We start from the raw sequence: 22,299 nt of genomic DNA on the forward strand, positions 1-22,299 counted from the left end.
AACCAAGCTGGAGCTGTCATGGCTTCCGACTTTTCCATCCATTCTCTTCCTCGAGTCCCTTCCGAGTCACTGATCATTCTTCCCGTGTACCACAACATTACAGGGCCTCACTCACTAATCACACAGTCATGCTAATAGATCACTGCGGGATTTCTGGCTGGAGTCAAGGTTACTCGCACTCGCTCACTCACTCACTCATTCTATCCGTTATACCCAGTAACATCCTAGTCAAGTGACTTCACCATGCTCAACGACAGCTACGAGACGAGACAAGACAGCCCACCTCCCTGTTGATGGCACACCAAGCTCCTCACCTGCACGACTGCGGCTCCGTTGGCAGCATCATCGTCGTCTCTACTATCCCTGCTTCTGTCTCCTCGTTCCCGTTCGTGCGCTGGGCACTCTTGAGCGCGCTCTCTCTCTCTCTCTCTCTCTCTCTTTAGGTCGTCTATCGTCTCTCCGTCATCCATCCGTTCGCAACATAGACACCCCTGCTTCCTGTTCCTGTTCCTCCCAACCCTGAACCTTACTACCCCTACCACGACACTTCGTACCACCACTCACTCTCCACCCATCTCGTCTTGGCTTTTTTGTTCTTAATTTGCTCCAAGCTTGGGATGGCAATGCCGCCGTGGGCCTGTGCTTCATGTGCTTAATCGGACGCTGCATCCCCGAGCAACGAACCGCCCAAAGACACCTCGTCTTACACGCACCAGGCCCCTGCTCTATCTCCATCCTCGTTGCATCTCACCCTCTTCCCTCCCCCACCCCCCCTTCTGCACACGAAGGACCCCCGGAGGCGTTGCTTGGCTGCACTTGGCTTGCATGACCGGGGTCCAAAGTGCTTGGTGCCTTTCCAACACGTCCCAAGGACGGGCTGGCGGAAGATTTTCTCGTCCTGTTTCGTCGAGGTCGATGTTGCGGCCGGGAAGGGGCTGTCCCATGCCATGCCCTGCCATGACCATACTCCGTACCACACGCAGTAGAGTATTTTCCTAGTATCCTACTCAAAGTACCTTGGCCCATGACATGGGATAACGAACCGGTAATGCGACGTGGCTCGCGCTCCTCGTGCTATCCGAGTCTCGCTCGATTTAAGCTCTCCTCCTCCCCCCTCATCCTCGCCATCAGAGAGGTTTCTGTTTCTTCTCCCCCATCTCTTCTTCATCCGCCTGTCTTCACTCATTCCCTGTGTGACTTTCGTTCTCTTTTCGGTTCCGTGTTCACTCTTCTTCGTCACGAGCAGGCCCTCGCCATTAAAGCCATCCAGCTATAACTAAACCCTTTTATTCCCTTTCGACTTTCTAGCCAGGCTCTAGCAGTCTCGCCAACTACCAAATCTTCAGAGAAGAGAATTAAAAAGAGAAAAGAGGAGGCAACTATAGGTCGCATCATCCTCGACAAACGAAAAGAAAAGGTCACCCTAATCGACACCGACGACAACATCTAAACAGTCAATATGAAGTTCTCCGCAGTGTTAGCTCTCTCCGCCGCCGTCATGGCCTCCGCCAAGTCGGTCCGCAACCACTACCCCGTCCGTAGAGATGGTCACAAGAAGGGTGAAAAGGGACAGGCTCAAGCTGGACAGATCGCTGGCCTTCCCGCAGGCATGACTGGGTTCGGAGTCTCCAACAGCCAGGTCACCGAGGTTATCATCATTTGGGCAAACCCGGGTGCCGGAGCCCCTACGATCAACATCAACCCCCCCGCCGGTGGTGCAGCCGCCCCTCCCGCTGCCGCCCCTCCTGCCGCCCCCGCTGCTCCTCCCGCCGCTCCCCCGGCCGCGCCCCCGGCTGCTCAGCAGACTCACCAGGTCAGTAACACACAAGTTGGAGCTTAGCTCTGTAAGCGAAATCGTCACCACTAACACCCTCGCAGGTCATGGTTGGCGGTGCCGCTGGTCTCGTCTTCGTTCCCGATCAGATCAAGGCCAATGTCGGCGACATGGTTGTCTTCACCTTCATGAGCCAGAACCACACTGCTACCCAGTCCGCCTTCGCGACGCCCTGCGATCCCTTGGCTGGTGGCATGAACTCTGGCTTCATGGCCAACCCCAACAACTCCGTCAGCCCCCCTCCCCAGGTTGCCATGCAAGTCATGGTCTCTGAGCCTTTGTGTAAGTCCCCTTGCTCCTGTCTGTACCCTCTCACTCTTACTAAAACGCGCTCCCAGGGTTCTACTGCGCTCAGGCCAACCACTGCGGAAAGGGCATGACCTTCTCCATCAACCCTACCGCCGCTAAGACTCAGGCCATGTTCCAGTCGATGGCCATTGCCCAGAAGGGCAAGGGTGCCGGCGGTGCCATCACCGGAGGCACTCCTCCCGCTGCTGCTCCCGCCGCCCCTGCCGCCTCTGCTCCCGCCGCCGCTCCCCCTGCCGCCAACCCCGCTGCTCCTGCCGCCCCTGCTGCCGGTGGCGAGATCCAGCAGGGCACTGGACAGATCAACGGCGCCGGTGCTTGCGTGTGCTCCGTTACCTGCTCTTCGGGATCTTTCCCCGCAGTTGGAGCACAAGGCGTCGGCTCTTTCGGCGGCATGGCAGGATCTCTCCCCATGGCCATGATGGAGGCATAAAGAGGATACTACGGTTCCAATCATCTTTACGGTGAACGTAATCCGCCTTCTTTAGTAATCCCATTTTCATTTACGCCTCTGGGAAAAGAGAACTTGTTTTTTGCCCACTCCGCTGGGAACGATACCACATATCCGGAGTTGTTGTCACGATACACACCTTTAGGGGAACCCGTCATATCACGACCTTTTCCTCTTTTTTCTTTTTTCTTCATCATGTAGATTTCTCTTTGGTGGTTGTGGAGACATAAAAAGAGCGGGTAGAAGGTACTCTTTTTCCACGTGTTCCGGCTTGGGTTGAGCCCGCTCCCCTTGTGTAGGGAAGGAAAAGAGGCGATGGGGATGATGAAGGGTTTAGGGGATAATTACAGATGTATGACTGGTTCGTATTTCCTGGATGGAAAAACACCATTTTTTTGTTCGCAACCGCTTAATAAGGAATCAAATAAATGGATGATGAATGATCACAGCTTCAGTGTTCTCCGTCATTGTTCTTCGCGTGATGCTCAAAATTGGACTATTCGAAACTACTATTATTCGGCTAGTAAGAGGAATCATAAAGACTCAGGGTGGGAGGGGAGAGGGGAGAGCCAACGCCTAAGAAAGTGCCTGGCAATTTGCAAGACAGGCTCGGGGGAATTTCTGATCCGGCTCGTGACTCGTGAGGTCAACCCGGTTTGATCGTCCGTCAGTGTGCCGGATAAGCGCCGATAAAAACCAGAGAGAGACCTGAGAGGAAAGACCGAAAGGGTGTGTGGAAGTCGATCAGGTAGCCGTGTCTGCCGTGTGTCTATTCCCGTCATCCCGGGAATTGATGTACCTCACTATGCCATTCGTGATCCCGCACCACGTCACTGTCAACTCGAGTCGAGGTCTGGGATGTCTGATCGATCCACGGGAAGTTTTGGCCGGGGGGTAGGCCCGTGTTTGTGCATCTGTCATTCGTATGCTTGTCAGGCAGGATCTTTGACTGAGGAGAGAGAGAGAGAGAGAGAGAGAGAGAGATGTCGAGAATTGTTGAGATGAATGTGTGGTGAACGGACGGCGGCGTTTGGCCTTGGATTCGTTTGAAGTGGTTTGGATGCGAGTTCATTTACCGAGAGCCTGGTTGCTCTCGAGAGAGACCAGTCTACCAGTACTAGCAAGACTTGCCGGGGATGTGTCTGTTTGTCTCTATCTGCAGAGCGGTTTTTGTATCGTTCGAGTAGTTGACGAAACTGCGGCCCTCTCGCGGTTCGTCATACTTCGTTCTCTGCAATTGACCGAGTACTTCTTTGGTTGCAAGTCATTTGAGATTTCCATTTGTTCTGATATTTCACGCCGTCTCTCCATGCTGAACGAATGCAACCTCCATCGCTTTAACTACAGTATAAGGGGGGGAAAAACACCCCTGTTTATGAATTTCCTTTTCGCCGTTCATTGATAAGTTTCTTCCTTCCCTTCTGCGCTTTGGACAAAGGGGCTGACGTTGAGAAATTCCATACTCATCTGCTCCTGCTCCTGTCTTCCTCTACATCTGCTGTCTCATCTCACTAGTTTGGTCTACCTTCATGTGAGAGGGAGATTCATGAGAAGCTTGAGAACCCGAGCGTAAGACGAAGACCAGAGGTGAGACAGATGGAGTAGAAAGAGAAATTCCATTCCAATATGGCCTCTCTCCGCCGCCACCCTCTATTCTCTCGCGCTGCTTCTATTTCTTTTTCGACCCTCCTGCTGCCTCTGCTGCCTTCTTGGCCTCAGCTATAATTTACATCGTCAGCGTACTATACTCCATAGAAGTGATTCGTTTCGGTCTTCGTCACTCCTGTCTTTCCCACCCTGATCTCCGTTACCCATACAGCCCTCACCACCGATAGTGACTGCCCGAGAGTGAGGCTTTCCATCAACCCCGGTAGGGCACCTTCGAGACCACATCGAGAAGGGGAGGAAGAAGTGAAAGTGACTCGGCCAGTCAAAACTGACACTGAGCCACCCCCTTCTTCTCCTGCGTTTACGCTATCTCGAGATCGAGAGACGGTCGTGGGAATAGCGACTTGAACAGAAAAAAGAGAAGTGACTCACCGTTGGCCTGCTTCTGCCGCATAATCTCAGCAGCAGACTCCTTTGCACGCTGCATCTCCGTGCCGCTCATGGAGTTTCCCTTCTTCTGTAAAATTCACATCTGTCAGCCATCTTTGCTCGTCCAAATCCTCAATGATGTTATTCGGATGATCTGCGAGATAAGTTCCCTTTCTCGCACCTGCTGACACCGACTGCCCCGCCCCCACCACAATCGGTCCTTACGCCTCATGGGCACGCGGCCCCTTTCTCGGGCGCCAGTACACTCAGAATCCCCTACGTCTAGCATATCCAAATGAGGAGCTAATAGTTCCCCTGCCCGTAGGCTGCCAAGGCCGCCGGGTGTGGTGAACCGAACGGGGAGAACGAGACAGGAAATCTCACCTGAGAAGCAGCCTTCTTCTGAGCAGCCTCACGGGCCTTGTCGCGCTGGTTGCCACGGGTCATTTTCGGTATATGTACGGTAGGCGGTGAACCTTCTAGTATTCGAGGTGCGAGCTCGGGAGGCGGTTGCGAATAGTCGCAGACGTGGGTAGTTTCCGCAGTTGAACGTGAAATGGAGGGCTTACGACGGTTGTCAGACGAGGAAAAAGAGAGGCTGAACGACGCAAGGTTTAAAGGGAAAAATTGCGGTCAGAGGTTCGGCCTCGAACTCTTTTTTTAATTGGTTGCCAGCCAGGGCGACCGCGAGGTTTGCCGCAACGCCGCACCCAGCACAGCCCCGCCGTCAGCGCTCTGCAACCCCTCCATTCACTCCCGCCTGCACTCTCTCAGTGAATGGGAACTGGTGTGGGACCACCTCGACCCGGACCAAACGTTCTGGAACTTGCGCTCTTGGGGGGGACGGTCCGACTTTGACCAATCAGGAGCGGCTGTTTCGACTCTCGGTCACTTCACATGCTCCATCCGATCGCAGGCCTCCCTCTTCGATTGTGTCGCACATTGCGCTGCTGGGCATCAGCGTACCATTCAGGAGGGCTTTCACTCAAAGGTACGAGCCAAAATTAGTAACACCAACAACTCCTTTTTAGTGGTCAGCATGATGACACACATCACGAAGACGTCAAGAAACACCGCAAAACTTTAAAGTCAAGATCTTTGTCTCGAATTATCTGCCTAGTTACATGCGCGCGGTCGGAGGGTGTGTCGTGGGCATTTGCTGAGAAGCATAAGAGCAAGTCGAGCCAAGAGCCTCACCAAACACGTCTTGTTCTCCGCCGGTCAGAAAAAGCAAAGGTAACGCCCAATTTTCATCCCTAGAGTTCTCTTACACACACAAGAAACCTTCTCCAATCTCCAGAAGGCCAAATCGAATCTCTCCAGAAACCCCCCCAAAATATGAGAGCCCATGAGCTCTTGATGAATATCCCCGTTTTATCGATGTTGTATTCTCCCAATTCAGATAAGCCATGAGAGGTCTGGGTGTCATACTGAGTGGTCCAGGTTGAAAGGACGAAACGATGTGCCAACTGCATGCGAGAAGAGGAAAAAGAAAAAAGAAAAGAAAAAAAAAACTGCCTCCGATGCTGTCATGTCTCAGTGTTGGCCCCTATGCAATGCGTGCGCAATCAGGTATCTCCTGTATAATCTTGTCGGACCGTTTCGTGGGTTGTAGAAACGTTCGAGTGGAGGTTCGCAAGGCTAAGGTGGCCCGTAGTACACCGAAATGCCATCGTTCGTAAGGGAAGAAACTCAAGTCTTCCCGAAATCGTTGCGCGTCTCATGATCAGCTTCGTGACTGGCGTATCGTCAAAGGAATAATACCAATGTTGTTGTCGTGAGTCCGATCCAATCATGATGCCAAGGGCCACTAGTTGACCCTGGCGAACGAGCGTCGAGAATGAAAAAAAAAAAGGTCGGAAGTAAGAAATCGCGGTGAAAAAACAAAAGAAACTGAAAGCAAGGAAAGCGTTCGTCTATGTCGATGTTGGCATCGAATCAAATACAAGCCCTATTGAAGGCTCCGCCCGATCTGGTGACGGCTGCCGAGAAGCAGAATGCGATTCTTATGTCTGCGCTGCAAATGCCGAAGGGTGGACACTGATGCGCTGCCCGAATCCATAGTGTACACACAAAGCAGGCCTTGCAACCGGGTGCAAGGACCGCCGTGCTCGACGGATGAAGAGGTTTGGTGGATTGCGCTGTTGTATGTTGGTTGGAGGATGATGTGTGGTGTTTGCACAGACAGGGAAAAGGAAAAAGATCGTCAAGTCGTTGCTGCGTAGCCGCCGTGCTGTGTCGAAAGAAAACCGTTACGCGGAAAGCATCATGCCACCATTATGTTCGTTGTCGAATGCCCGGGCAACATTTCGTACCATTGGAACCGAATCTCAACGGGCTGAAATTGTCGGCAACGCGTCGAATACAATTACAGCCACTGAGACTCGCCTGCAGCGGCGTCAGCGGGGGCGCCACCGTTGGTGCGCTGCTGGCCATTGTAGCCAAACTGCTGGACGCGCTGGTTCTGGGGAGCGGGGGGCGGAACAGTGACGTTGTTGGTCGTGGGGTAGTTGGCTTGGTTGCCACGAGGAGCCATACTGCCGCCGTTGAGACCACCATTCAGACCATTGCCAAAGGCACCGCCAGGGGCGATGATGGAGGTGTTGTTAGACATGGCGCGGTTGTGGCCTGGACGCAGGGGAATCTGGCCTTGAGTGGGATCCGCGGGAGTAACCTGACCGCTCGAGGTAGCACTGCCACGTCCCTCAAAGGCCTGGATCTTGGCCTGAATGCGACGACCATAGGGAGTGGACCGAATGGAAGGCAGGATGGGGCGGATGGCATCCACCAAGCGATACTTGCTGGCAGGAGGAGCGTACTCGAGGGCGGTCTGGATGACGTAGTTGGCATATGAGTCGCGGAGCAGTCTCTCGATCTCGCCGGGGTTCAGGAGCTCGTCGACGATCATCTCGCGGGAAGGCTCCTGGGAGCAACGAAGGCACTTCTCGATGACGTTGGAGCTGAACTTGTGGCGAGAGAGCTGGCCGATGCGGTTCTGGAACATACGCACAATCGGCTCAGTGAAGGAGGGCTCGTTCAGGTCGATGATGTACTGGACAACGTAGTTGCCGAAGGGATCCTGCACAAGAATTGGAGCATGCTCGGTGATCTTGGCAATCAGCCAGACCTTCTGCTCTCCAGACGCGTGGTCAATGCAGCGCTGGAGAACGCAGCAACCGTGACGGTGAGTGCCAACATCAACGCAGTTGGTGCCGACAGCGTCGAAGATGAACTGCGCATCCTGAGCGCTGAGCTTGTTGAGACACTTCTGGATGACATGGTTGCCGTTGAGGTCCTGGATGAGCTCAACGACCTGAAAGCGAAGAGCGTTGATGATCATCTCAATCTGGGTCGGAGTAGTAACAAACTCAATCATCTTCTGAAGAGCACGGGTGCCGTGCTGGTTGAGGGCGATGCGAACCATGTCGACGGCGGCGTTCTGAATGAGCACAGTGCGCTCATCGTCGTTACAGTACTCCAGCAGCTTCTGGCAAAGATAGTTGCCAAAAGGATCAGTCATGAGTTCAATGACGTGCTGGTTGGTCTCCAGCCAGATCATGTGGACCTGCTCCGGGTTGCGCTCCTCGAGCTTCTTTTGCAGATAGCGGCAGCCGTGCTGGTCCTTGCAAAGGTCATAGATCTGGCCGCCAACGTTCTCAAGAGCGAGACCGTTGTAGCGCGACATGGCTAGGCAGATATCAGTAATGTGTACATATTATGAGACTGATCATGTAGCTTACCTTCATTGTCCATCTGGCGGCGATGTTGAATGACACGAGCCTGGCTATCACGGGGCTGAGGCTGAGGGTTGTACAGAGCGCCATAGCCAGCGTAGTTCTGAGCAGGGTACATGTTGTTGTTGCTATTGAGGTTCATGTTCTGCATGCTCATGGCCAAGAGAGGGACGCCGTAGGGGCCAGGGCCAGATGCGGGGGGAGGGCCGCCGTTGTTATTGGGCGAGACGTAGCCGCTCGGGTAGAATCCACCGTAGGCGTTGTTCGGGCCAGCAGTGGCGGTACCGTTGGGAGTCTGGTTGCCCTGAGAGGTGTGAGGGAAGCCTTGACCCGGAGCATTAGGACCGAAAGGAGCGGCATTGGCCTGAAGAGCCGACTGGATGGAAGGATAAGAACCAGCCTGCTCGCGAGGGCCGCCCATGTTGTTGTCGTTGGACAGCTCACGGCTATGGCGGCCGGGGACAGCGCCAGCGGGAATGCGACCGATGCTGGCATTGTGGTTGTGGAAATGCTGCTGGGCGTGGTTGTTGGTGACAGGGCCGCCGTTGGTAGTGCTCTTGACGGTAGGCACATCGTTGGCAGAGAAGGAGCTCTGCAACTTGGGAGGAGTAGCCATGATGTGGTTACCGGGGTGGTTGCCGGGAGGAGAGACGATGGAAGCCTGGTTGTCGGAGGGAGCGTCCGGGAAGAACTTCAAGTCGAGCGAGTGGCGGACTGAGGAACGCTTGCCGATTTCTCCAGAAGATGAAGCTCCGTTGAGCGAAGACGTGTTGATAGCAGACAAGCTCTGTTGGGTTCGGTGACGGTTAATATTGCCCCAACCATGGGAGGACGGCGCGTCAGGAGCGGGCGAGGGAGACAGGGCAAGGTCAAGGGCAGCGGATGATGCAGAGAGCTATACGACGCAAACAATTGTCAACAGTTGATCGGAGGCTGACAAGTTCGAAGGTTTGTGTCGACAGTATTTTCCCTGCAAAACTCTGACCTTGGCGGGAGGAAGGAGCAAGCGGTAAACGGACAGAAAAGGAAGGGGGACGGATATGGGGGTATTCTGCTCCTCCTCTTTTTTTTCACTCGCATCCACGGGTGGCATCAGGAAAGAAGACAAAAAAAAAGAGGGCAAAAAAAGGGCGGAGTGGAAATTCTGACCAAGGTGTGCGGGGTGAATCTGACGGACAGGAGGTGAAGTTGAAGCAAGCTGCAGCTGCAGTAGGTGCGGTTGCTTGCGGCTCGCACCTTCCCGGCCGCGAGGTTCGGAACGTGGCACTTCACCACTCATGGGCAAAATAAACATGTGGGCCTTTTTCTTCTTGCTGAGCAGGCAGAAGAACCATAGGCACCAGCTTGCTCATGCATTGAATAGGGTAATAGGGTAAAATAGGTCATGAGAAAGTGAATAGAGAGAGAAAGAGAGAGATGGTATAAATGTGAAGAAACAAAATGCGCAGACATACCATTTGATCGTTCTGGCGAACCAGAGTAGGAAAGTTGTCGTCGCCGTTGGCCTGGCCGTACTTGTTCTCGCCAGAAGCGTCCTCCTCGCCAAAGAGGAAGCGAGCAGTGCCAGTCTGGTCGAGGTCGGCGCCGTAGAGACCAGTGCGAGAGCGCGTGACCGGCATCGAGTAGCGGTTGTAGCTATCGTTAGGAATTCCAGTGTCAGCCATTGCTCAAATTGATAGAGGTTTGCTTGCTGTGCGGTAAGTATGTTCCTCTTCTTGGGCAAGTCTTGGGTTGTCGGTTGTTCTGCTTCGAGAGGAAACGAAACGAAGGAAAATGGAAGAAAATGGGAAAGCCTTCCAAGATTCCTCGGCGGTCGATTTGAACGGAGCTTTCGAAAACCAGCACGAGCGTTCTTTTGTCAGAAGCGTTCGAGAGGCAGGTGCGATTTGTGAGATTGGAACAAAGGATTTGAACGTCGTTAAAGTGTGGTGTGAAGACGCAAGACCAGGTGCGCAATGTTTTATGGTGTAACTTGAAAGGATGAGTTATTGTTGTTTGGTCGATAGATGTGTGAGACTGTGAGGGTGTGGTGCGTAAAGTATGTGGTGGTGTGGGTGTGGAATGGTCGAAGTTGAGGCCGCTGGCTGCTCGAGATCGCTGTTTTATCGACGAGTGGGGTGAGGATTTAGAAGATCCAGAGGGATGGGATCGAGGGAAGGAGCTCTCGCCCATCTCAAGGAAAGAACTCTTCCCATCCAAGGCAAGAGCGGTCCTTGAAAACCAACTTGTGGGGCCCCATTGCCGCCGTTCGTTTCTTTCCAACAGTACCAGACCTTGCCAAACGTCGACAAAACAGCTTTACCGGCATTCGCTACCTTATGCCGTGATACTCATCCAGAGACTTGTCCAAGAAGCAAACATACTGGTCACACTATACGGATTACTGCACTTACGCGTTGGAAGATCGATGACTAGTCGGATCTTGGCGAACTGCCTCCTCCTTTTCGTCCTCGTCGCTGTTTCTGCGAGATCCCGGCACGGATCGGGATGGCAAATGGTCGTCAAAGGTGAAGCGGGACTGCATCACCGTGGAGTGCGGCGAAGTGAGCTGCGAGCCCGAGCGGCCGGGACGGTTGAAGAGACCGGGAGGCGAGGTCAAGCTCGAAGTCGAGTAGCGGTTGGGACGCGAGAACATCGTGGGGAAGCCGGACGATTCGTGGTATTCGGGCGGCGTCGTAGGCTCCGACTGGTGACCCTGGCGGAGGTCGTCTTGCATCTTTGCAAGCTCCATCTCCTCGCGACGCTGGGCCTGCTCCAGCTTCTGCATCTCCATCTCGAAGCGACGTCTCTGCTCGCGCAGTCTCTCATATTCGATCTTCTTCTTCTCAATCTAGACCACGCAGTTAATTACCTTTCCTCCTTTACTGTGTGTATCAACCTTGCAGTGTCTGCTTGTGGTGATGGTCCTGTCGCTAACGGGATTCTACAGCGAAATGGCGGAAGCCCACATACCAATTGAACTTTGTGGAAAGTCTGGACAAGACAATGTCAGTCGCATTCTTACGGAGCACATCGCACGATGGCGAGTGAAGAATTGCGCGTGGAACGCAACGGGATAGCATTCCACTCGTGGATAAGAGACGTACGTTGTTATAATCAGGGCCACCAAGGTCAGGGCCGCGCTGACCGGTGATTGAAGACAATGTTGGTACACGCCCCGAATCAGTGGTGAAGCGGCGAGGCAGGGCACCTCGCCCATCGTGGGCCTGAACAGGCTGCGGGAGGCGGACGTTCCGCGGAGGTGAGACAAGTGTGTTCATCGTGGACTCGTTACGGGGCGACTGTTGAGATCGGAAGCGCAGCTCGTCCATGGTTCGGCTTATTCCAACAATTCGTACACGGCGCAAAGAGGCCTAGTGGCTGCGGTTTCTATATACTGCTGGCATCAAGCAAGGCCGGCGGTCAGCAAAATGAACATGTAGAGGGTCTTGTTGCAGCGAAAAGGCAGCGGCGGCAGCATCAAAGAACGTGGTAGATGAGGTTGCGTGTGACGCCCATGGCGGCAAGAAACAACAGAACAGAGCGAGAGTTTCGTGATTCTGGAAACAAGGGAAATTGGAGGCGGGGTGCGGAACTGGCGAAGTTTGGTGGTGCTGGTCCGGGGGTTCCCTCTTGGTCCTGGTCTTGGTCCTGGCCTTCTCCAAATGCGGGCGGCGGTCGGTGAAGCGCTGAAGAGACAAGGAGAATGATGGCAGTGGACGCATAGCAGCAGCTGAAGCTGGGCAGCCTGAGTGAGACTCGAATGTCTCGCCTTGCAACTCCTGTCTCTTCTTGGGCCTCTGGATCGCGGTCCGAAACCGTCACTGCCGTTGTCGTTGCCTCTCCAGCTTCTACCGAGCATCCCTACCTCTTGTTCCCCTTTCCGTTCGGGCCTGGCATCCAGCTTTGCGATGTTGTGCTTTGGGATGTCGAGAAGCCTCTGGGAGCGCATTACCATGTCCGACTGAGTTGACTCGCTGATTTGGTGGCATAACTGCACAAAGGGCAGCCGCAAGTGTTGTTTCCTCTCTGGTTCTCTCTCTCCTCGTGTTTGCGTTGTGTGTAATGTGTTTCTTGCCGCCACGGCGCAGTTGCTCCCACAATCGACGAGCTCTACCACACATAGATGCAGGTGTGATACGGCGACCAGCCAAGCACAAAGAGAACAAAAGAACTGGAACGTACCTGGTTTTTTGTTTTCTCCCGTGGTATTCTTCCCCGGTGCAGTACAGAGTATACACTCAGATAAAATTCACACGCCGCGCCCTGGAGAGCCAGGAGCGACAAGTTGAAGAGGGTTTTGGAATACACGGACACACGAGATGGTGTACAGAAAGAGAACTGGGTAGGAAACCGACGACCAACGTGGGGAGAAACGAAAAGAGCAGGCTCGGAGCATAAGAAGGTAATGTAGCGATTTTCAGGTGTGGGAGACAAGCACGGTTGAGAGGGCGTGGCAGGCCAGCCGGCGGCCCAAGATACCCCTGCGCCAACGACGGGGGTGCCCAGTTTGACGGGGGCCACATCGAGAGAGGAACCACAGACAGGAACCACCACATCTCACTCGCTAACCAGGTGCCAGGCCAGGGCGGCTTTGCAAGTCGGAGGGGTGGTTTGCTTTGGTACCGAAAGAACCCCTGCTCAGTCCGCGAAGGATATCCGTAGGGACTGAGATGCGAAGGACTTCCTCCGTACCGTAGGTAATTACTGACTATCCGTAACTACCATACGGGCACTCTCAAGTGACGAGAAAGCCCCTCGTTCCTCTCTCTCCCGCTCAGAGACTGGCTGGAGGCCAAGGGGAGACAAAGTACCCTGCGCCGTATTGCGTTACCACACCTTGCCCTGTCCTTGTCAAGGTAGCGTCCAGTCCTTCGCGCGCCGTACCTGGCCAGGTCGGGAGGAGAGTTGCGGGTACTCAGAGCAGGTACAAAGTCTGGACAGCGTCAAGCTTGCACTGTACATAAAGTAGGTAGGCAGCTAGGGTAGCCGCGGTGCGTGTGCATGTGGTTGATGCTCGACGGGTGTGCTGGCGTGTGTGTGGGTGTGGGTGGTGGATGGTGGTGGTGGTGGCTCTCGAGTCTGACGCAGCGCAGCTTGGGCTTTCGCAATTCCTCTTCCCATGAAGTTCCCAAAAGGGCAAAACAGCCAGTGGGAGGCGAGGGGCGGTCTTGCGAACCCTGTTCAAAACCCTCCCGCGCCCAGGAGCAGCGGCAAGACTGGAGGGCAAGCCCGCAGATGTGGTTGCACTCTATATTCGCGGGATACCTCTTAGGTACTAAAACAACTCCAGTCTGGCTGTGTCAGCCATTGGCGTTCTATGACTCTCAAGAGGTTACCATCAAGTCAGTATTGGCAGCGGTGGTACAACGATAGAACGGTGGACATTGCCGTTGAATCGGTAGTGGTCGATGGCTGCAATATACCGACTCGTCCGTCGATATCTCTTGACTTGTTTGGCCGTGTCTGGCTTCATTCTCTCTCCTCCTGTCCTTTTCTCTCGTGACATGCACGGAGCGAGCATTCCAGGCCCATTGCCCAATTGCACACCCCTCCGCCCCCCTCACTGTGTGTCTCTCTGTCTCTTTACCCCCTCGTCTTTTCCCCTCCTCTCCTGCTGAGGGGCTGGTGCACTAACAGCAATAGAAACCGCCGAGTCTAGCAGGTCGGAGGTCGTCCGTACTAGTCCCAGTTGACCATCTTGTTCCGCTTTCCTGTCAGGGGCTGTCTCTTGCGAGTGTAGCACGGTGCGGATGGCCCACCACCCAAGCTTGTCAAGGTTGTGCGAGCGTTGACGACAGAAATGGCTGTTGCCAGTGCATCGGAAACTCTATCTCGGTCTGACAGGAGGCCCGAGATCCCCTATTACCCAGTTTGCAGAGACTGCCAGGTCTGTGGCGGCAAGTTCTCACGCTGAGTTGATACCCCATCTTGGGTTTGACTGTCACCGCCTTGTATCATTTCTGTGCTTGACTTTTGTCGAATTGCCAATCTGCCAAGTAGGGCTTGGGGCTTTGGGAAACACCTTGTACATGATTTGCTCTCGCTCTTGCTGCGAAGCAAGCTCCGAACCAAGGACCTGCATGCTTCGTTGAGCGGTGAAGCGGCAGCCTGAGCTGTGGGCTGTCAAATATGTAGCTTTGTTTCTGTCTGCGAGCCTAGCATACCGTCTGTGCCGCGCACTACCTGCGTTGCATCGCTCTTCGGGACTTGGATAGCCCTGTGTGACACCGACGTGCTTTCCCCGGATCGAACGAGCGCGGCCAAAAGATCTAGATACTCATGCCAGCTGTCACAACGTTGCGCTGTCCGCGAGCTTCATTGACAGTACACGTTGCTGCTCGCAACAGGTTCTGGGAATGAGGAGTTGCGTCGAGGTAAAAAAGGACTGATCGCACGTCTGTGCCATGGCCGTCGAAGATCGACTGAACCGAGTGGACAGACAAGGGCTGTTCGCCAACGAACAGGATAGGATGTGCACATGGGGTACGTAGAGCATCGGCTCTTATTTAGCCATCCAAGGTATTCGAGGCCTGCTGTTTTGTGCCTGGTCCAAACGTCAAATCGCTCGTCAAAGGGAGGCTCTGTTGGCCGTTGACACCCAAGAGTCTACATACGTCGTCAGAAGTGCAGAGGCTTATTCTGGTCAGTATCAGAAACCCTCTCTAGGTTCCGAAGGATCAAATGAGCCGGCTCCAGTGTAAGGTTTCTATCCAAACTCATGAGTTTGTTGCGGTGAGATTTAGCCTGAGACAAGTGCTGGTCTTTGCCCTTATTGGTCCATCCTGCGGCGTTGGTTTTTCTTGTAAATTGATGATATCCGTGGCGATTTTCAACGTGTGAATGCGAATATAGAGCACCAGTTGACGAATGGACCGCAACCCTTGGTCGGTGAACCGCTGAACGGGGCTCCCGAAGATTACTCGATTCTGAGTATCTGGTCCATCCCTACCCTTCTTTTCTGCCGCTCCGAAGAGCTCCACAACATTTTTCTTCTTTTTTTTCTTCGTAAGCCGCTGGCGGGGAGACAGGGTCTTCCCGAACTGAGGGTCTCTGGCTAAAACTGGCCTGGCTAGGCGGCGCGCGAAACCGTGGCTTGTCAGTCTGTATTCACACAGCAAGACTAAGAAAACCTCCATGTGGGGAGAAGACTATGCATTCTCAACGCTCGAGATTCCGAACACACAAGGGAGTGAATGCTTTGCAGCTTCATACAGGATGCATGTCGATTCGCCTAAAAAGAGCCAACATGTGCGTGTCTTTTAGGGCTGCGGCTTGGGTATGGTTGTCGAGGCCATCTGTCCCTGCAGGGAGACGAACGAGGAGAAGGGCCAGGTGTACGGAGTACGGAGGACTTGGAGCTTCCAGCCTCATTCTCAGCACGCTTTGGACGAGAACACACAATTCAGAAACATGCGTGATGTGCCCCGCGATTCGGGCACGGCGACGCAGCACCTAAGTGGCAGGCCTTGTCATATTGGCGCCGCATCTTGGACCGTTGCTGGTGCCAGGTGGGCTGGCGAGGGTCTCGAAGTGACTTGCATCTTCCCACCTTCCAGCCGCCGGGTGGTTTGTGAAGATCCATGGTCGGGGTAGAGGCTCCAGTGCTTCGTCATAATGCGGCTAGATGGTTTCCTGAGAGGCATGGAATGGCCCGTCCTGGCTTGAAAATCGCGAAAATAGCAGTCAGGAAAACTGAATTGTTGGGCGGCAAGCATGGGCTGTCGCAAGCTTCTAGCGGCTCGGTTCTACACCGACTTTTAAGGCCCGCATTGAGTGGACTATCTGCGAGTCTGCGACAAAGTAGGCGTGGGCAGCGGCATTGGCGTGGAGAGTAACAAAAAAACTCCAGGCTCAGGGCCATAGGTAGTGACTTGTCAGAAGGTGCCTTGAAGGAGGCTTCGACAGGTATCGGCTTTGTACCTTGGCGGCGGGGGAGGCTTGAGGATGGCAGAAGACGTTCTGACTCTGACTGTCGTCCCATGTCACTTGCAGGATGCTTGTTGACGGATCCTGGTTGAAAGACGACGGGCTAGAATTCTGAATGGTCTTCCATATGCCATATTCTGCGCTAACCCGAGGAAAGTCGGTTCGACGATCAACTAGTTCGGATATTCCCTCGCCACCCCTTTTTTCGATTGCCATTCTGGCACTGGGTCCATGTGGTCGAGGAAAGGTCCCATCAGGCAAAGGCGGCAAAGCCCTTGGCTCTGGCTCCTCTGTGTTGCGAAACCCCAGTAGGAGGAGGGGTTGTCCGATAACAGAGTGGTTGGACCCTAGATCGGCCGCAATCTTCGGGGCCGCAGGTCGTGACTCGCGGGGTTGACCTGTTGCATCATAGGTGACAAACTTCGCCCAGATTCGACGTCTTTGTGTGTTTCCAGGTCAACAGTAACGGTGGCAGAGCCTAGACTACGCCGCAGAGAACGGTTTCAGGAGACTGTAAGAAAGCGGCAAACGAAGCACTGATAGCTTTTTGATTCTCTCTCGATCGACTATTGTGCCCTTGGAAGTAGCGTTCATTGTAGCTCTAAAGCTGGAGGGACGTGTGCTAGGTGTAGGTATCCGTTTCATTGTATCGCGGGGCAGCTTCACCACCTAACCGATCGGGGTCCGATATCTGGAGTCGAAGAGGGGCAGTTGCAGTTGATGGGATGCGACTTGGCTTGCCACAGTAGGTACGAAGTGCAGTATATCCTCTGCCAACGCAACATGCAGACGCCGTCGTCGCCGCCGCATCACCAGCTGCGGGTCGTGCAAAGGGATACCCTGCGGGGAGCATTCTGATCCCATGCAGGTGTGACGACAGAACAAGACCGTACAATGATTATGGATAGGAGCAGCGAAATGATTTGCTGTCCGAGGCCCTAGAAGCAACCCTGGTGTCGTGAACTGCTTCTCATTTTGGATAACATCAGAATACCACGGCTGTTGCAGAGCAAGATATCGAAATAATGCAGTTCCAGCATATTTCTGAGATTGGATGTGTAAGGGCTACGTAGTCGGTCGTGTCCGGAGGGCCCATACTCCCGTAGACCCAGGCTGTTGAAATAGAGGCTTTTGTCTGTTACGAAGAGGGGTAAAGTATGAAGTAGAGAGAAAAGATGGCCGAGGGCGGGGCTGCAGCAGACGACAAGGCACCCGCAGGCCCTGTCTGCTTTCTCTCCTCCCTTGCTCAGGCGTGGCTTCCCAAGTTCCCACAGCCTAAAGTGGTGACCTGGAACGGCGACAACCCCCACTCGTCAACCACTTGAGGAAAGTGTCCGGAGTCCCTGGTCAACTTGGCTTTGGACTTTGGAGGCAGTCGCGGCTGGGTGTCTCCAGCCAAGCGCGGTGCTGCTTCATTGGGATGCCAAAACTGAAGCGCTGACTGAGTTGCTCACATTCTGTTATCCACTTTCTTTGACCATGGCACAAGCATTGAAAACCTAAGTATCCGTACGGGTCGTTGAGTGAGGTACGGATACGCAGTATGCGTGTAAATGGTCCCTGACATTGACGGTGCTGCACAACGTACGAGGCGGGCCCAAAGCCCTGGGTTTGGTCACCCGTCAACGCAGAGCCTAGCAGAGATCGAACCCACAGATGGAATGACTACGACCTGATTAGCCGTTGGTTCAATAAGTTGCTTCAAAGTCATCGTGCCACTTGGCATTCCACCTTATGAGGATGTGTGTCCGTAAGCTTTGCAAACTAATCACCTTTCACCATGCCATGTGGGTGCCTCAACCCAAGATGCACCATCAATCACCTTAGTCCGGAAACTAGGTCCATCAGCAGGTTGGGATGAACTGTGTGGTCTGTCTCTTAACCTTAAGGCACTCCAAGGTAAGTCAGTAAGCAATATGGTAAGGCAGGGCAAGGTGGACAACGCATGGCAGAGCATTTTTGCTGTGAGGCGGGCTGACACATCTCGGCGTGGCTCACCGAGGTCAACCAAGGTGTGCCCCGCGCAGCCCGGTCAGGTCGTCGCCGTCCCAAGTTCACCATGCTTACTAAGATTCTGAATTACATACCTTACCACTACCAGTGACACCCGGTCGCGCAAAGGTGGGGCTGCTGCCAGCACCCGGCACCGCGGGGCCAAACTTTTCTGTTGCCCACCACTTGCCTCAAACTCGCGATGTGACTCGACCGCCTGCATCTCAAAAATCTGCGGTAGACCCTCCCTCCGCGTTGCCGCAAATACCAAACGACACATAATGGTCACAGGCGGAACACGGTGACCATCATGCAGGACGACGGCTTCGAGGCTCTTTTGGAGCCCTTTTACAACGGAAAGAAGCTGACGGATCCCATCTCGACCAAGGAGGATAAATTTCAGCTCTTACCCGCCTTTCTCAAGGTGAAGGGTCTCGTCAAGCAGCACATTGACTCGTACAATTTCTTTGTCGAAAATGAGATCAAGGAAATTGTCCGCGCCAACCGCATTGTTCGAAGCGATGTGAATAGTTCATTCTGGCTCGAGTAAGCCACCGTTCCCTGCACCATTTTGCATGAGCTTGTCTAACGCCCTGCCAGATTCACTGATATCAGAGTTGAGCGGCCCAGTCGCGTCGACTTCAACGATATCAGAGCTCAGAATGAGGTTACACCAATGGAGTGTCGTTTGCGCGACATGACCTACGCTGCACCCATCATGGTCGACATCGCCTACATTCGCGACAAGTCCAAGATTGTTCGGAAGAATGTCCCCCTCGGACGCCTTCCCGTCATGTTGAAGAGTTCCATCTGCAGACTTGGTGGGGCCAACAACGCAGAGATGTCGCGCATGAATGAGTGTCCTCTTGATCCCGGTGGCTACTTCATCATCAATGGCACGGAGAAGGTCATCCTCATTCAGGAACAGCTGAGCAAGAACCGTGTCATTGTTGAAGCCGACGAGAAAAACAGCGTCATCACAGCATCAGTCACCAGTTCGACTCACGAACGCAAGTCCAAGACGTATGTGACGCTCAAGAAGGACCGGATTCTTCTCACTGCCAACATTTTGGTGGAAGGCATCCCCATTGTCATCATCCTGAAGGCGCTCGGCGGCCTATCAGACTACGAAATCATGCAACTAGTTGCCGGCGACAACGGGAAATATCAAGACGAGTTCCTCATTCAATTTGAGGAAGCAACCAAGGTTGGCGTCTATACGCAACAGCAAGCCTTGGAGTATATCGGCGCCAGAGTAAAGATGGGCAAAAGTAGGGTCCCCTTCGCTGCGCAAGTCCGAAGAAACCACGTCGAAGAAGCTCTCGACGCCTTGGCGAACCTCATCATCGCCCACGTCCCCATTGAGGGCCTGGACTTCTATCCCAAGGCTGTCTATGTGGCTTTCATGACGCGACGTGTCTTGATGGCGCAAGCCGACCCAAGTCTCGTTGACGACCGTGATTTCGTCGGAAACAAGCGACTCGAGTTAGCAGGACAACTTCTCTCCCTGCTTTTTGAAGATTTATTCAAGCAATTTTGTGGCAACGTCAAGAGCAGCATCGACAAGGTTCTTAAGAAGGACAACAGAGCTGTTCCTCTTGATGCCGTTAACATGATCAGCAACCACGCCAACATGATTGGTCAGGGTATCAATCGAGCTATCCAGACAGGAAACTGGACCGTCAAGCGTTTCAACATGAACCGAGCCGGTGTTACCCACGTCCTCAGTCGTCTAAGCTACATCAGCGCTCTCGGTATGATGACTCGAATCAGCTCGCAGTTTGAAAAGACCCGTAAAGTCTCCGGTCCTCGTGCTCTTCAACCCTCACAATGGGGTATGCTTTGCACCTCAGATACACCCGAAGGTGAAGCCTGTGGTTTGGTCAAGAACTTGGCTCTCATGACGCACATCACAACCAACGTAGAGGAAGCGCCAGTCAAGCGATGGGTCTTCACCCTGGATGCCGGTGTGGAACCTATTCGGAACTTCTCAGGCGGAGAAATGCACCGCGAGACTTCGTACGTCATTCACATAAACGGAACCCCATTCGCATTGACCAGATACCCGAAGCGATTTGCGGGTAAGTTCAGAACGATGAGAAGGCGCGGCTGGATTTCTCCCTTCGTCAGCATTCATATCAACAATCACTTCAACGCAGTCCACATTGCCACCGATGAAGGACGTATTTGCCGACCTTACATCATTGTCAAGAACGGAAAGCCCAAGCTCAAGGAGGAACACCTGAGACTTTTGCAACTGGGCAAGGCTACGTTCGACGATTTTTTAACTCATGGTATTGTCGAGTATCTTGACGTCAACGAAGAGAACGACACTCTCGTTGCTCTCTACGAGAAAGACGTTACCCCTCTTACTACACACATGGAAATCGAGCCTTTCACTGTTCTTGGCGCAGTCGCTGGTCTCATTCCCTTCCCTCACCACAACCAATCTCCTCGAAACACCTACCAATGCGCCATGGGTAAGCAAGCTATTGGCGCTATCGCATACAACCAATTTAACCGTATCGACACCCTGCTTTACACCCTTGTCTATCCGCAAAGACCAATGGTTATCTCAAAGACAATTCAGCTTGTCAACTACGATAAACTCCCCGCTGGTCAGAACGCAACAGTTATTGTCATGTCGTACTCGGGCTACGATATTGAGGACGCGTTAGTCTTGAATAAGGCATCATGTGATCGCGGTTTCGGACGCTGCCAAGTATTCCGCAAGTACACAGCCGAGCTGCAAAAGTACCCCAACGGCCGACGCGAACGCATTGGTGACCCGGTCAACGACGAAAACGGCAGGACGACCAAGCACGAGGCCTTGGACGACGATGGTCTCGCCATTGTGGGCTACAAGGTCAATTCTGGCGAGGTCATGATCAAGAAGGAAACACCTCTCGATACTGGATCCACAGGTATCGGCATGGATCGTGGACCAAGCGAATTCAGAGATTCCTCCATCTCATACAGAATTGCGGACCCCGCATACATCGACAAGGTGATGGTGTCCCACACGGAGAGAGAAACGATGGTGGTCAAGGTTCAGACACGACAGACAAGAAGACCGGAGCTTGGTGACAAGTTCTCGTCCCGTCACGGACAAAAGGGTGTTGTTGGAATCATCGTCGACCAAGAGGATTTACCGTTCTCTGACACTGGCCTGGTTCCCGATATCATCATGAACCCTCACGGTTTCCCGTCCCGTATGACTGTTGGCAAGCTGCTCGAATGCTTGACTGGCAAGGCTTCGGTTCTGGACGGACGAAAAGACTACGGATTTGGCGACGCTTTCCGCTCTCACCCCCTGGAACAGATGAGCGCTGCCCTGGTCGATCACGGTTTCTCCTGGGAAGGCAAAGACTACTTCACTTCGGGTATCACTGGAGAGCCTCTGGAAGCTTACATCTTCAACGGACCCATCTACTACCAGCGCCTGAAGCACATGGTGCAAGATAAGATGCACTCTCGTTCTCGTGGTCCCAGAGCCATCCTTACCCGCCAACCCACAGAAGGTCGTTCCAGAGATGGTGGTCTCCGTCTGGGTGAGATGGAGCGCGATTGTTTGATTGCGTACGGTGCATCCCAGCTACTGCTTGAGCGTCTCATGATTAGTTCCGACGGAACGCAGCTTGATATTTGCCAGCAGTGCGGTTTGTTCGGTTACAAGGGTTACTGCCACACGTGCAAGAGCACCAGGGAGGTTACACAGATGACGATGCCCTACGCCGCCAAACTTCTGGTGCAGGAGCTCATCAGTATGAACGTCGGCGTGAGGCTGCAGCTCGCAGACGAGTTCCCTCACCCGAGATGATGAGATGGCGCGACGTGTATAGTACTTGAAGTGTATCACGCATAGCCCGGGATATTGGAGTTTTGACAAGGACGGCGTAAGGTCTAAAAAGCATAGATAGCACACGAGAAACGTAGATATCAATCGAGGGTTCACAAGCAATTGAATGGTCAATTCCCTGGGGCACCTTCATACTTGAGATACCTTCCCTTGCCAAGTACCATGTATCCTCATTGGC

General features: G+C 53.7%; 5 protein-coding genes across 5 annotated transcripts; 3 read left to right on the plus strand and 2 right to left on the minus strand.

Annotated features, from left to right (window-relative positions):
- Nucleotides 1-1,459: 1,459 nt before the first annotated feature.
- Nucleotides 1,460-2,573, plus strand: CCOS01_02857 (uncharacterized protein; the record flags this gene model as incomplete). Its single annotated transcript, XM_060451044.1, has 3 exons — nucleotides 1,460-1,813; nucleotides 1,879-2,116; nucleotides 2,173-2,573. The coding sequence occupies 3 exons, from the start codon at nucleotides 1,460-1,462 to the stop codon at nucleotides 2,571-2,573; spliced, it is 993 nt and encodes a 330-aa protein (XP_060317309.1).
- A 1,687-nt stretch (nucleotides 2,574-4,260) lies between these two features.
- Nucleotides 4,261-5,075, minus strand: CCOS01_02858 (uncharacterized protein; the record flags this gene model as incomplete). The annotated part of the gene is made up of 3 exons (XM_060451045.1): nucleotides 4,261-4,310; nucleotides 4,632-4,716; nucleotides 5,013-5,075. 3 exons carry the CDS (start codon nucleotides 5,073-5,075, stop codon nucleotides 4,261-4,263), a joined length of 198 nt encoding a protein of 65 aa, XP_060317310.1.
- A 1,921-nt stretch (nucleotides 5,076-6,996) lies between these two features.
- Nucleotides 6,997-12,299, minus strand: CCOS01_02859 (uncharacterized protein; the record flags this gene model as incomplete). Its single annotated transcript, XM_060451046.1, has 7 exons — nucleotides 6,997-8,315; nucleotides 8,369-9,257; nucleotides 9,817-9,997; nucleotides 10,756-11,192; nucleotides 11,449-11,715; nucleotides 11,938-12,141; nucleotides 12,210-12,299. The coding sequence occupies 7 exons, from the start codon at nucleotides 12,297-12,299 to the stop codon at nucleotides 6,997-6,999; spliced, it is 3,387 nt and encodes a 1,128-aa protein (XP_060317311.1).
- A 3,323-nt stretch (nucleotides 12,300-15,622) lies between these two features.
- On the plus strand, nucleotides 15,623-15,937 carry CCOS01_02860 (uncharacterized protein; the record flags this gene model as incomplete). The annotated part of the gene is made up of 1 exon (XM_060451047.1): nucleotides 15,623-15,937. One exon carries the CDS (start codon nucleotides 15,623-15,625, stop codon nucleotides 15,935-15,937), a length of 315 nt encoding a protein of 104 aa, XP_060317312.1.
- A 2,635-nt stretch (nucleotides 15,938-18,572) lies between these two features.
- On the plus strand, nucleotides 18,573-22,082 carry CCOS01_02861 (DNA-directed RNA polymerase III subunit RPC2; the record flags this gene model as incomplete). Its single annotated transcript, XM_060451048.1, has 2 exons — nucleotides 18,573-18,808; nucleotides 18,863-22,082. 2 exons carry the CDS (start codon nucleotides 18,573-18,575, stop codon nucleotides 22,080-22,082), a joined length of 3,456 nt encoding a protein of 1,151 aa, XP_060317313.1.
- Between the last annotated feature and the right edge of the window lie 217 nt (nucleotides 22,083-22,299).

This window comes from Colletotrichum costaricense (assembly GCF_030867565.1).
Source record: "Colletotrichum costaricense strain IMI 309622 chromosome Unknown Scaffold_3.1, whole genome shotgun sequence".
NCBI lineage: Eukaryota > Fungi > Ascomycota > Sordariomycetes > Glomerellales > Glomerellaceae > Colletotrichum > Colletotrichum costaricense.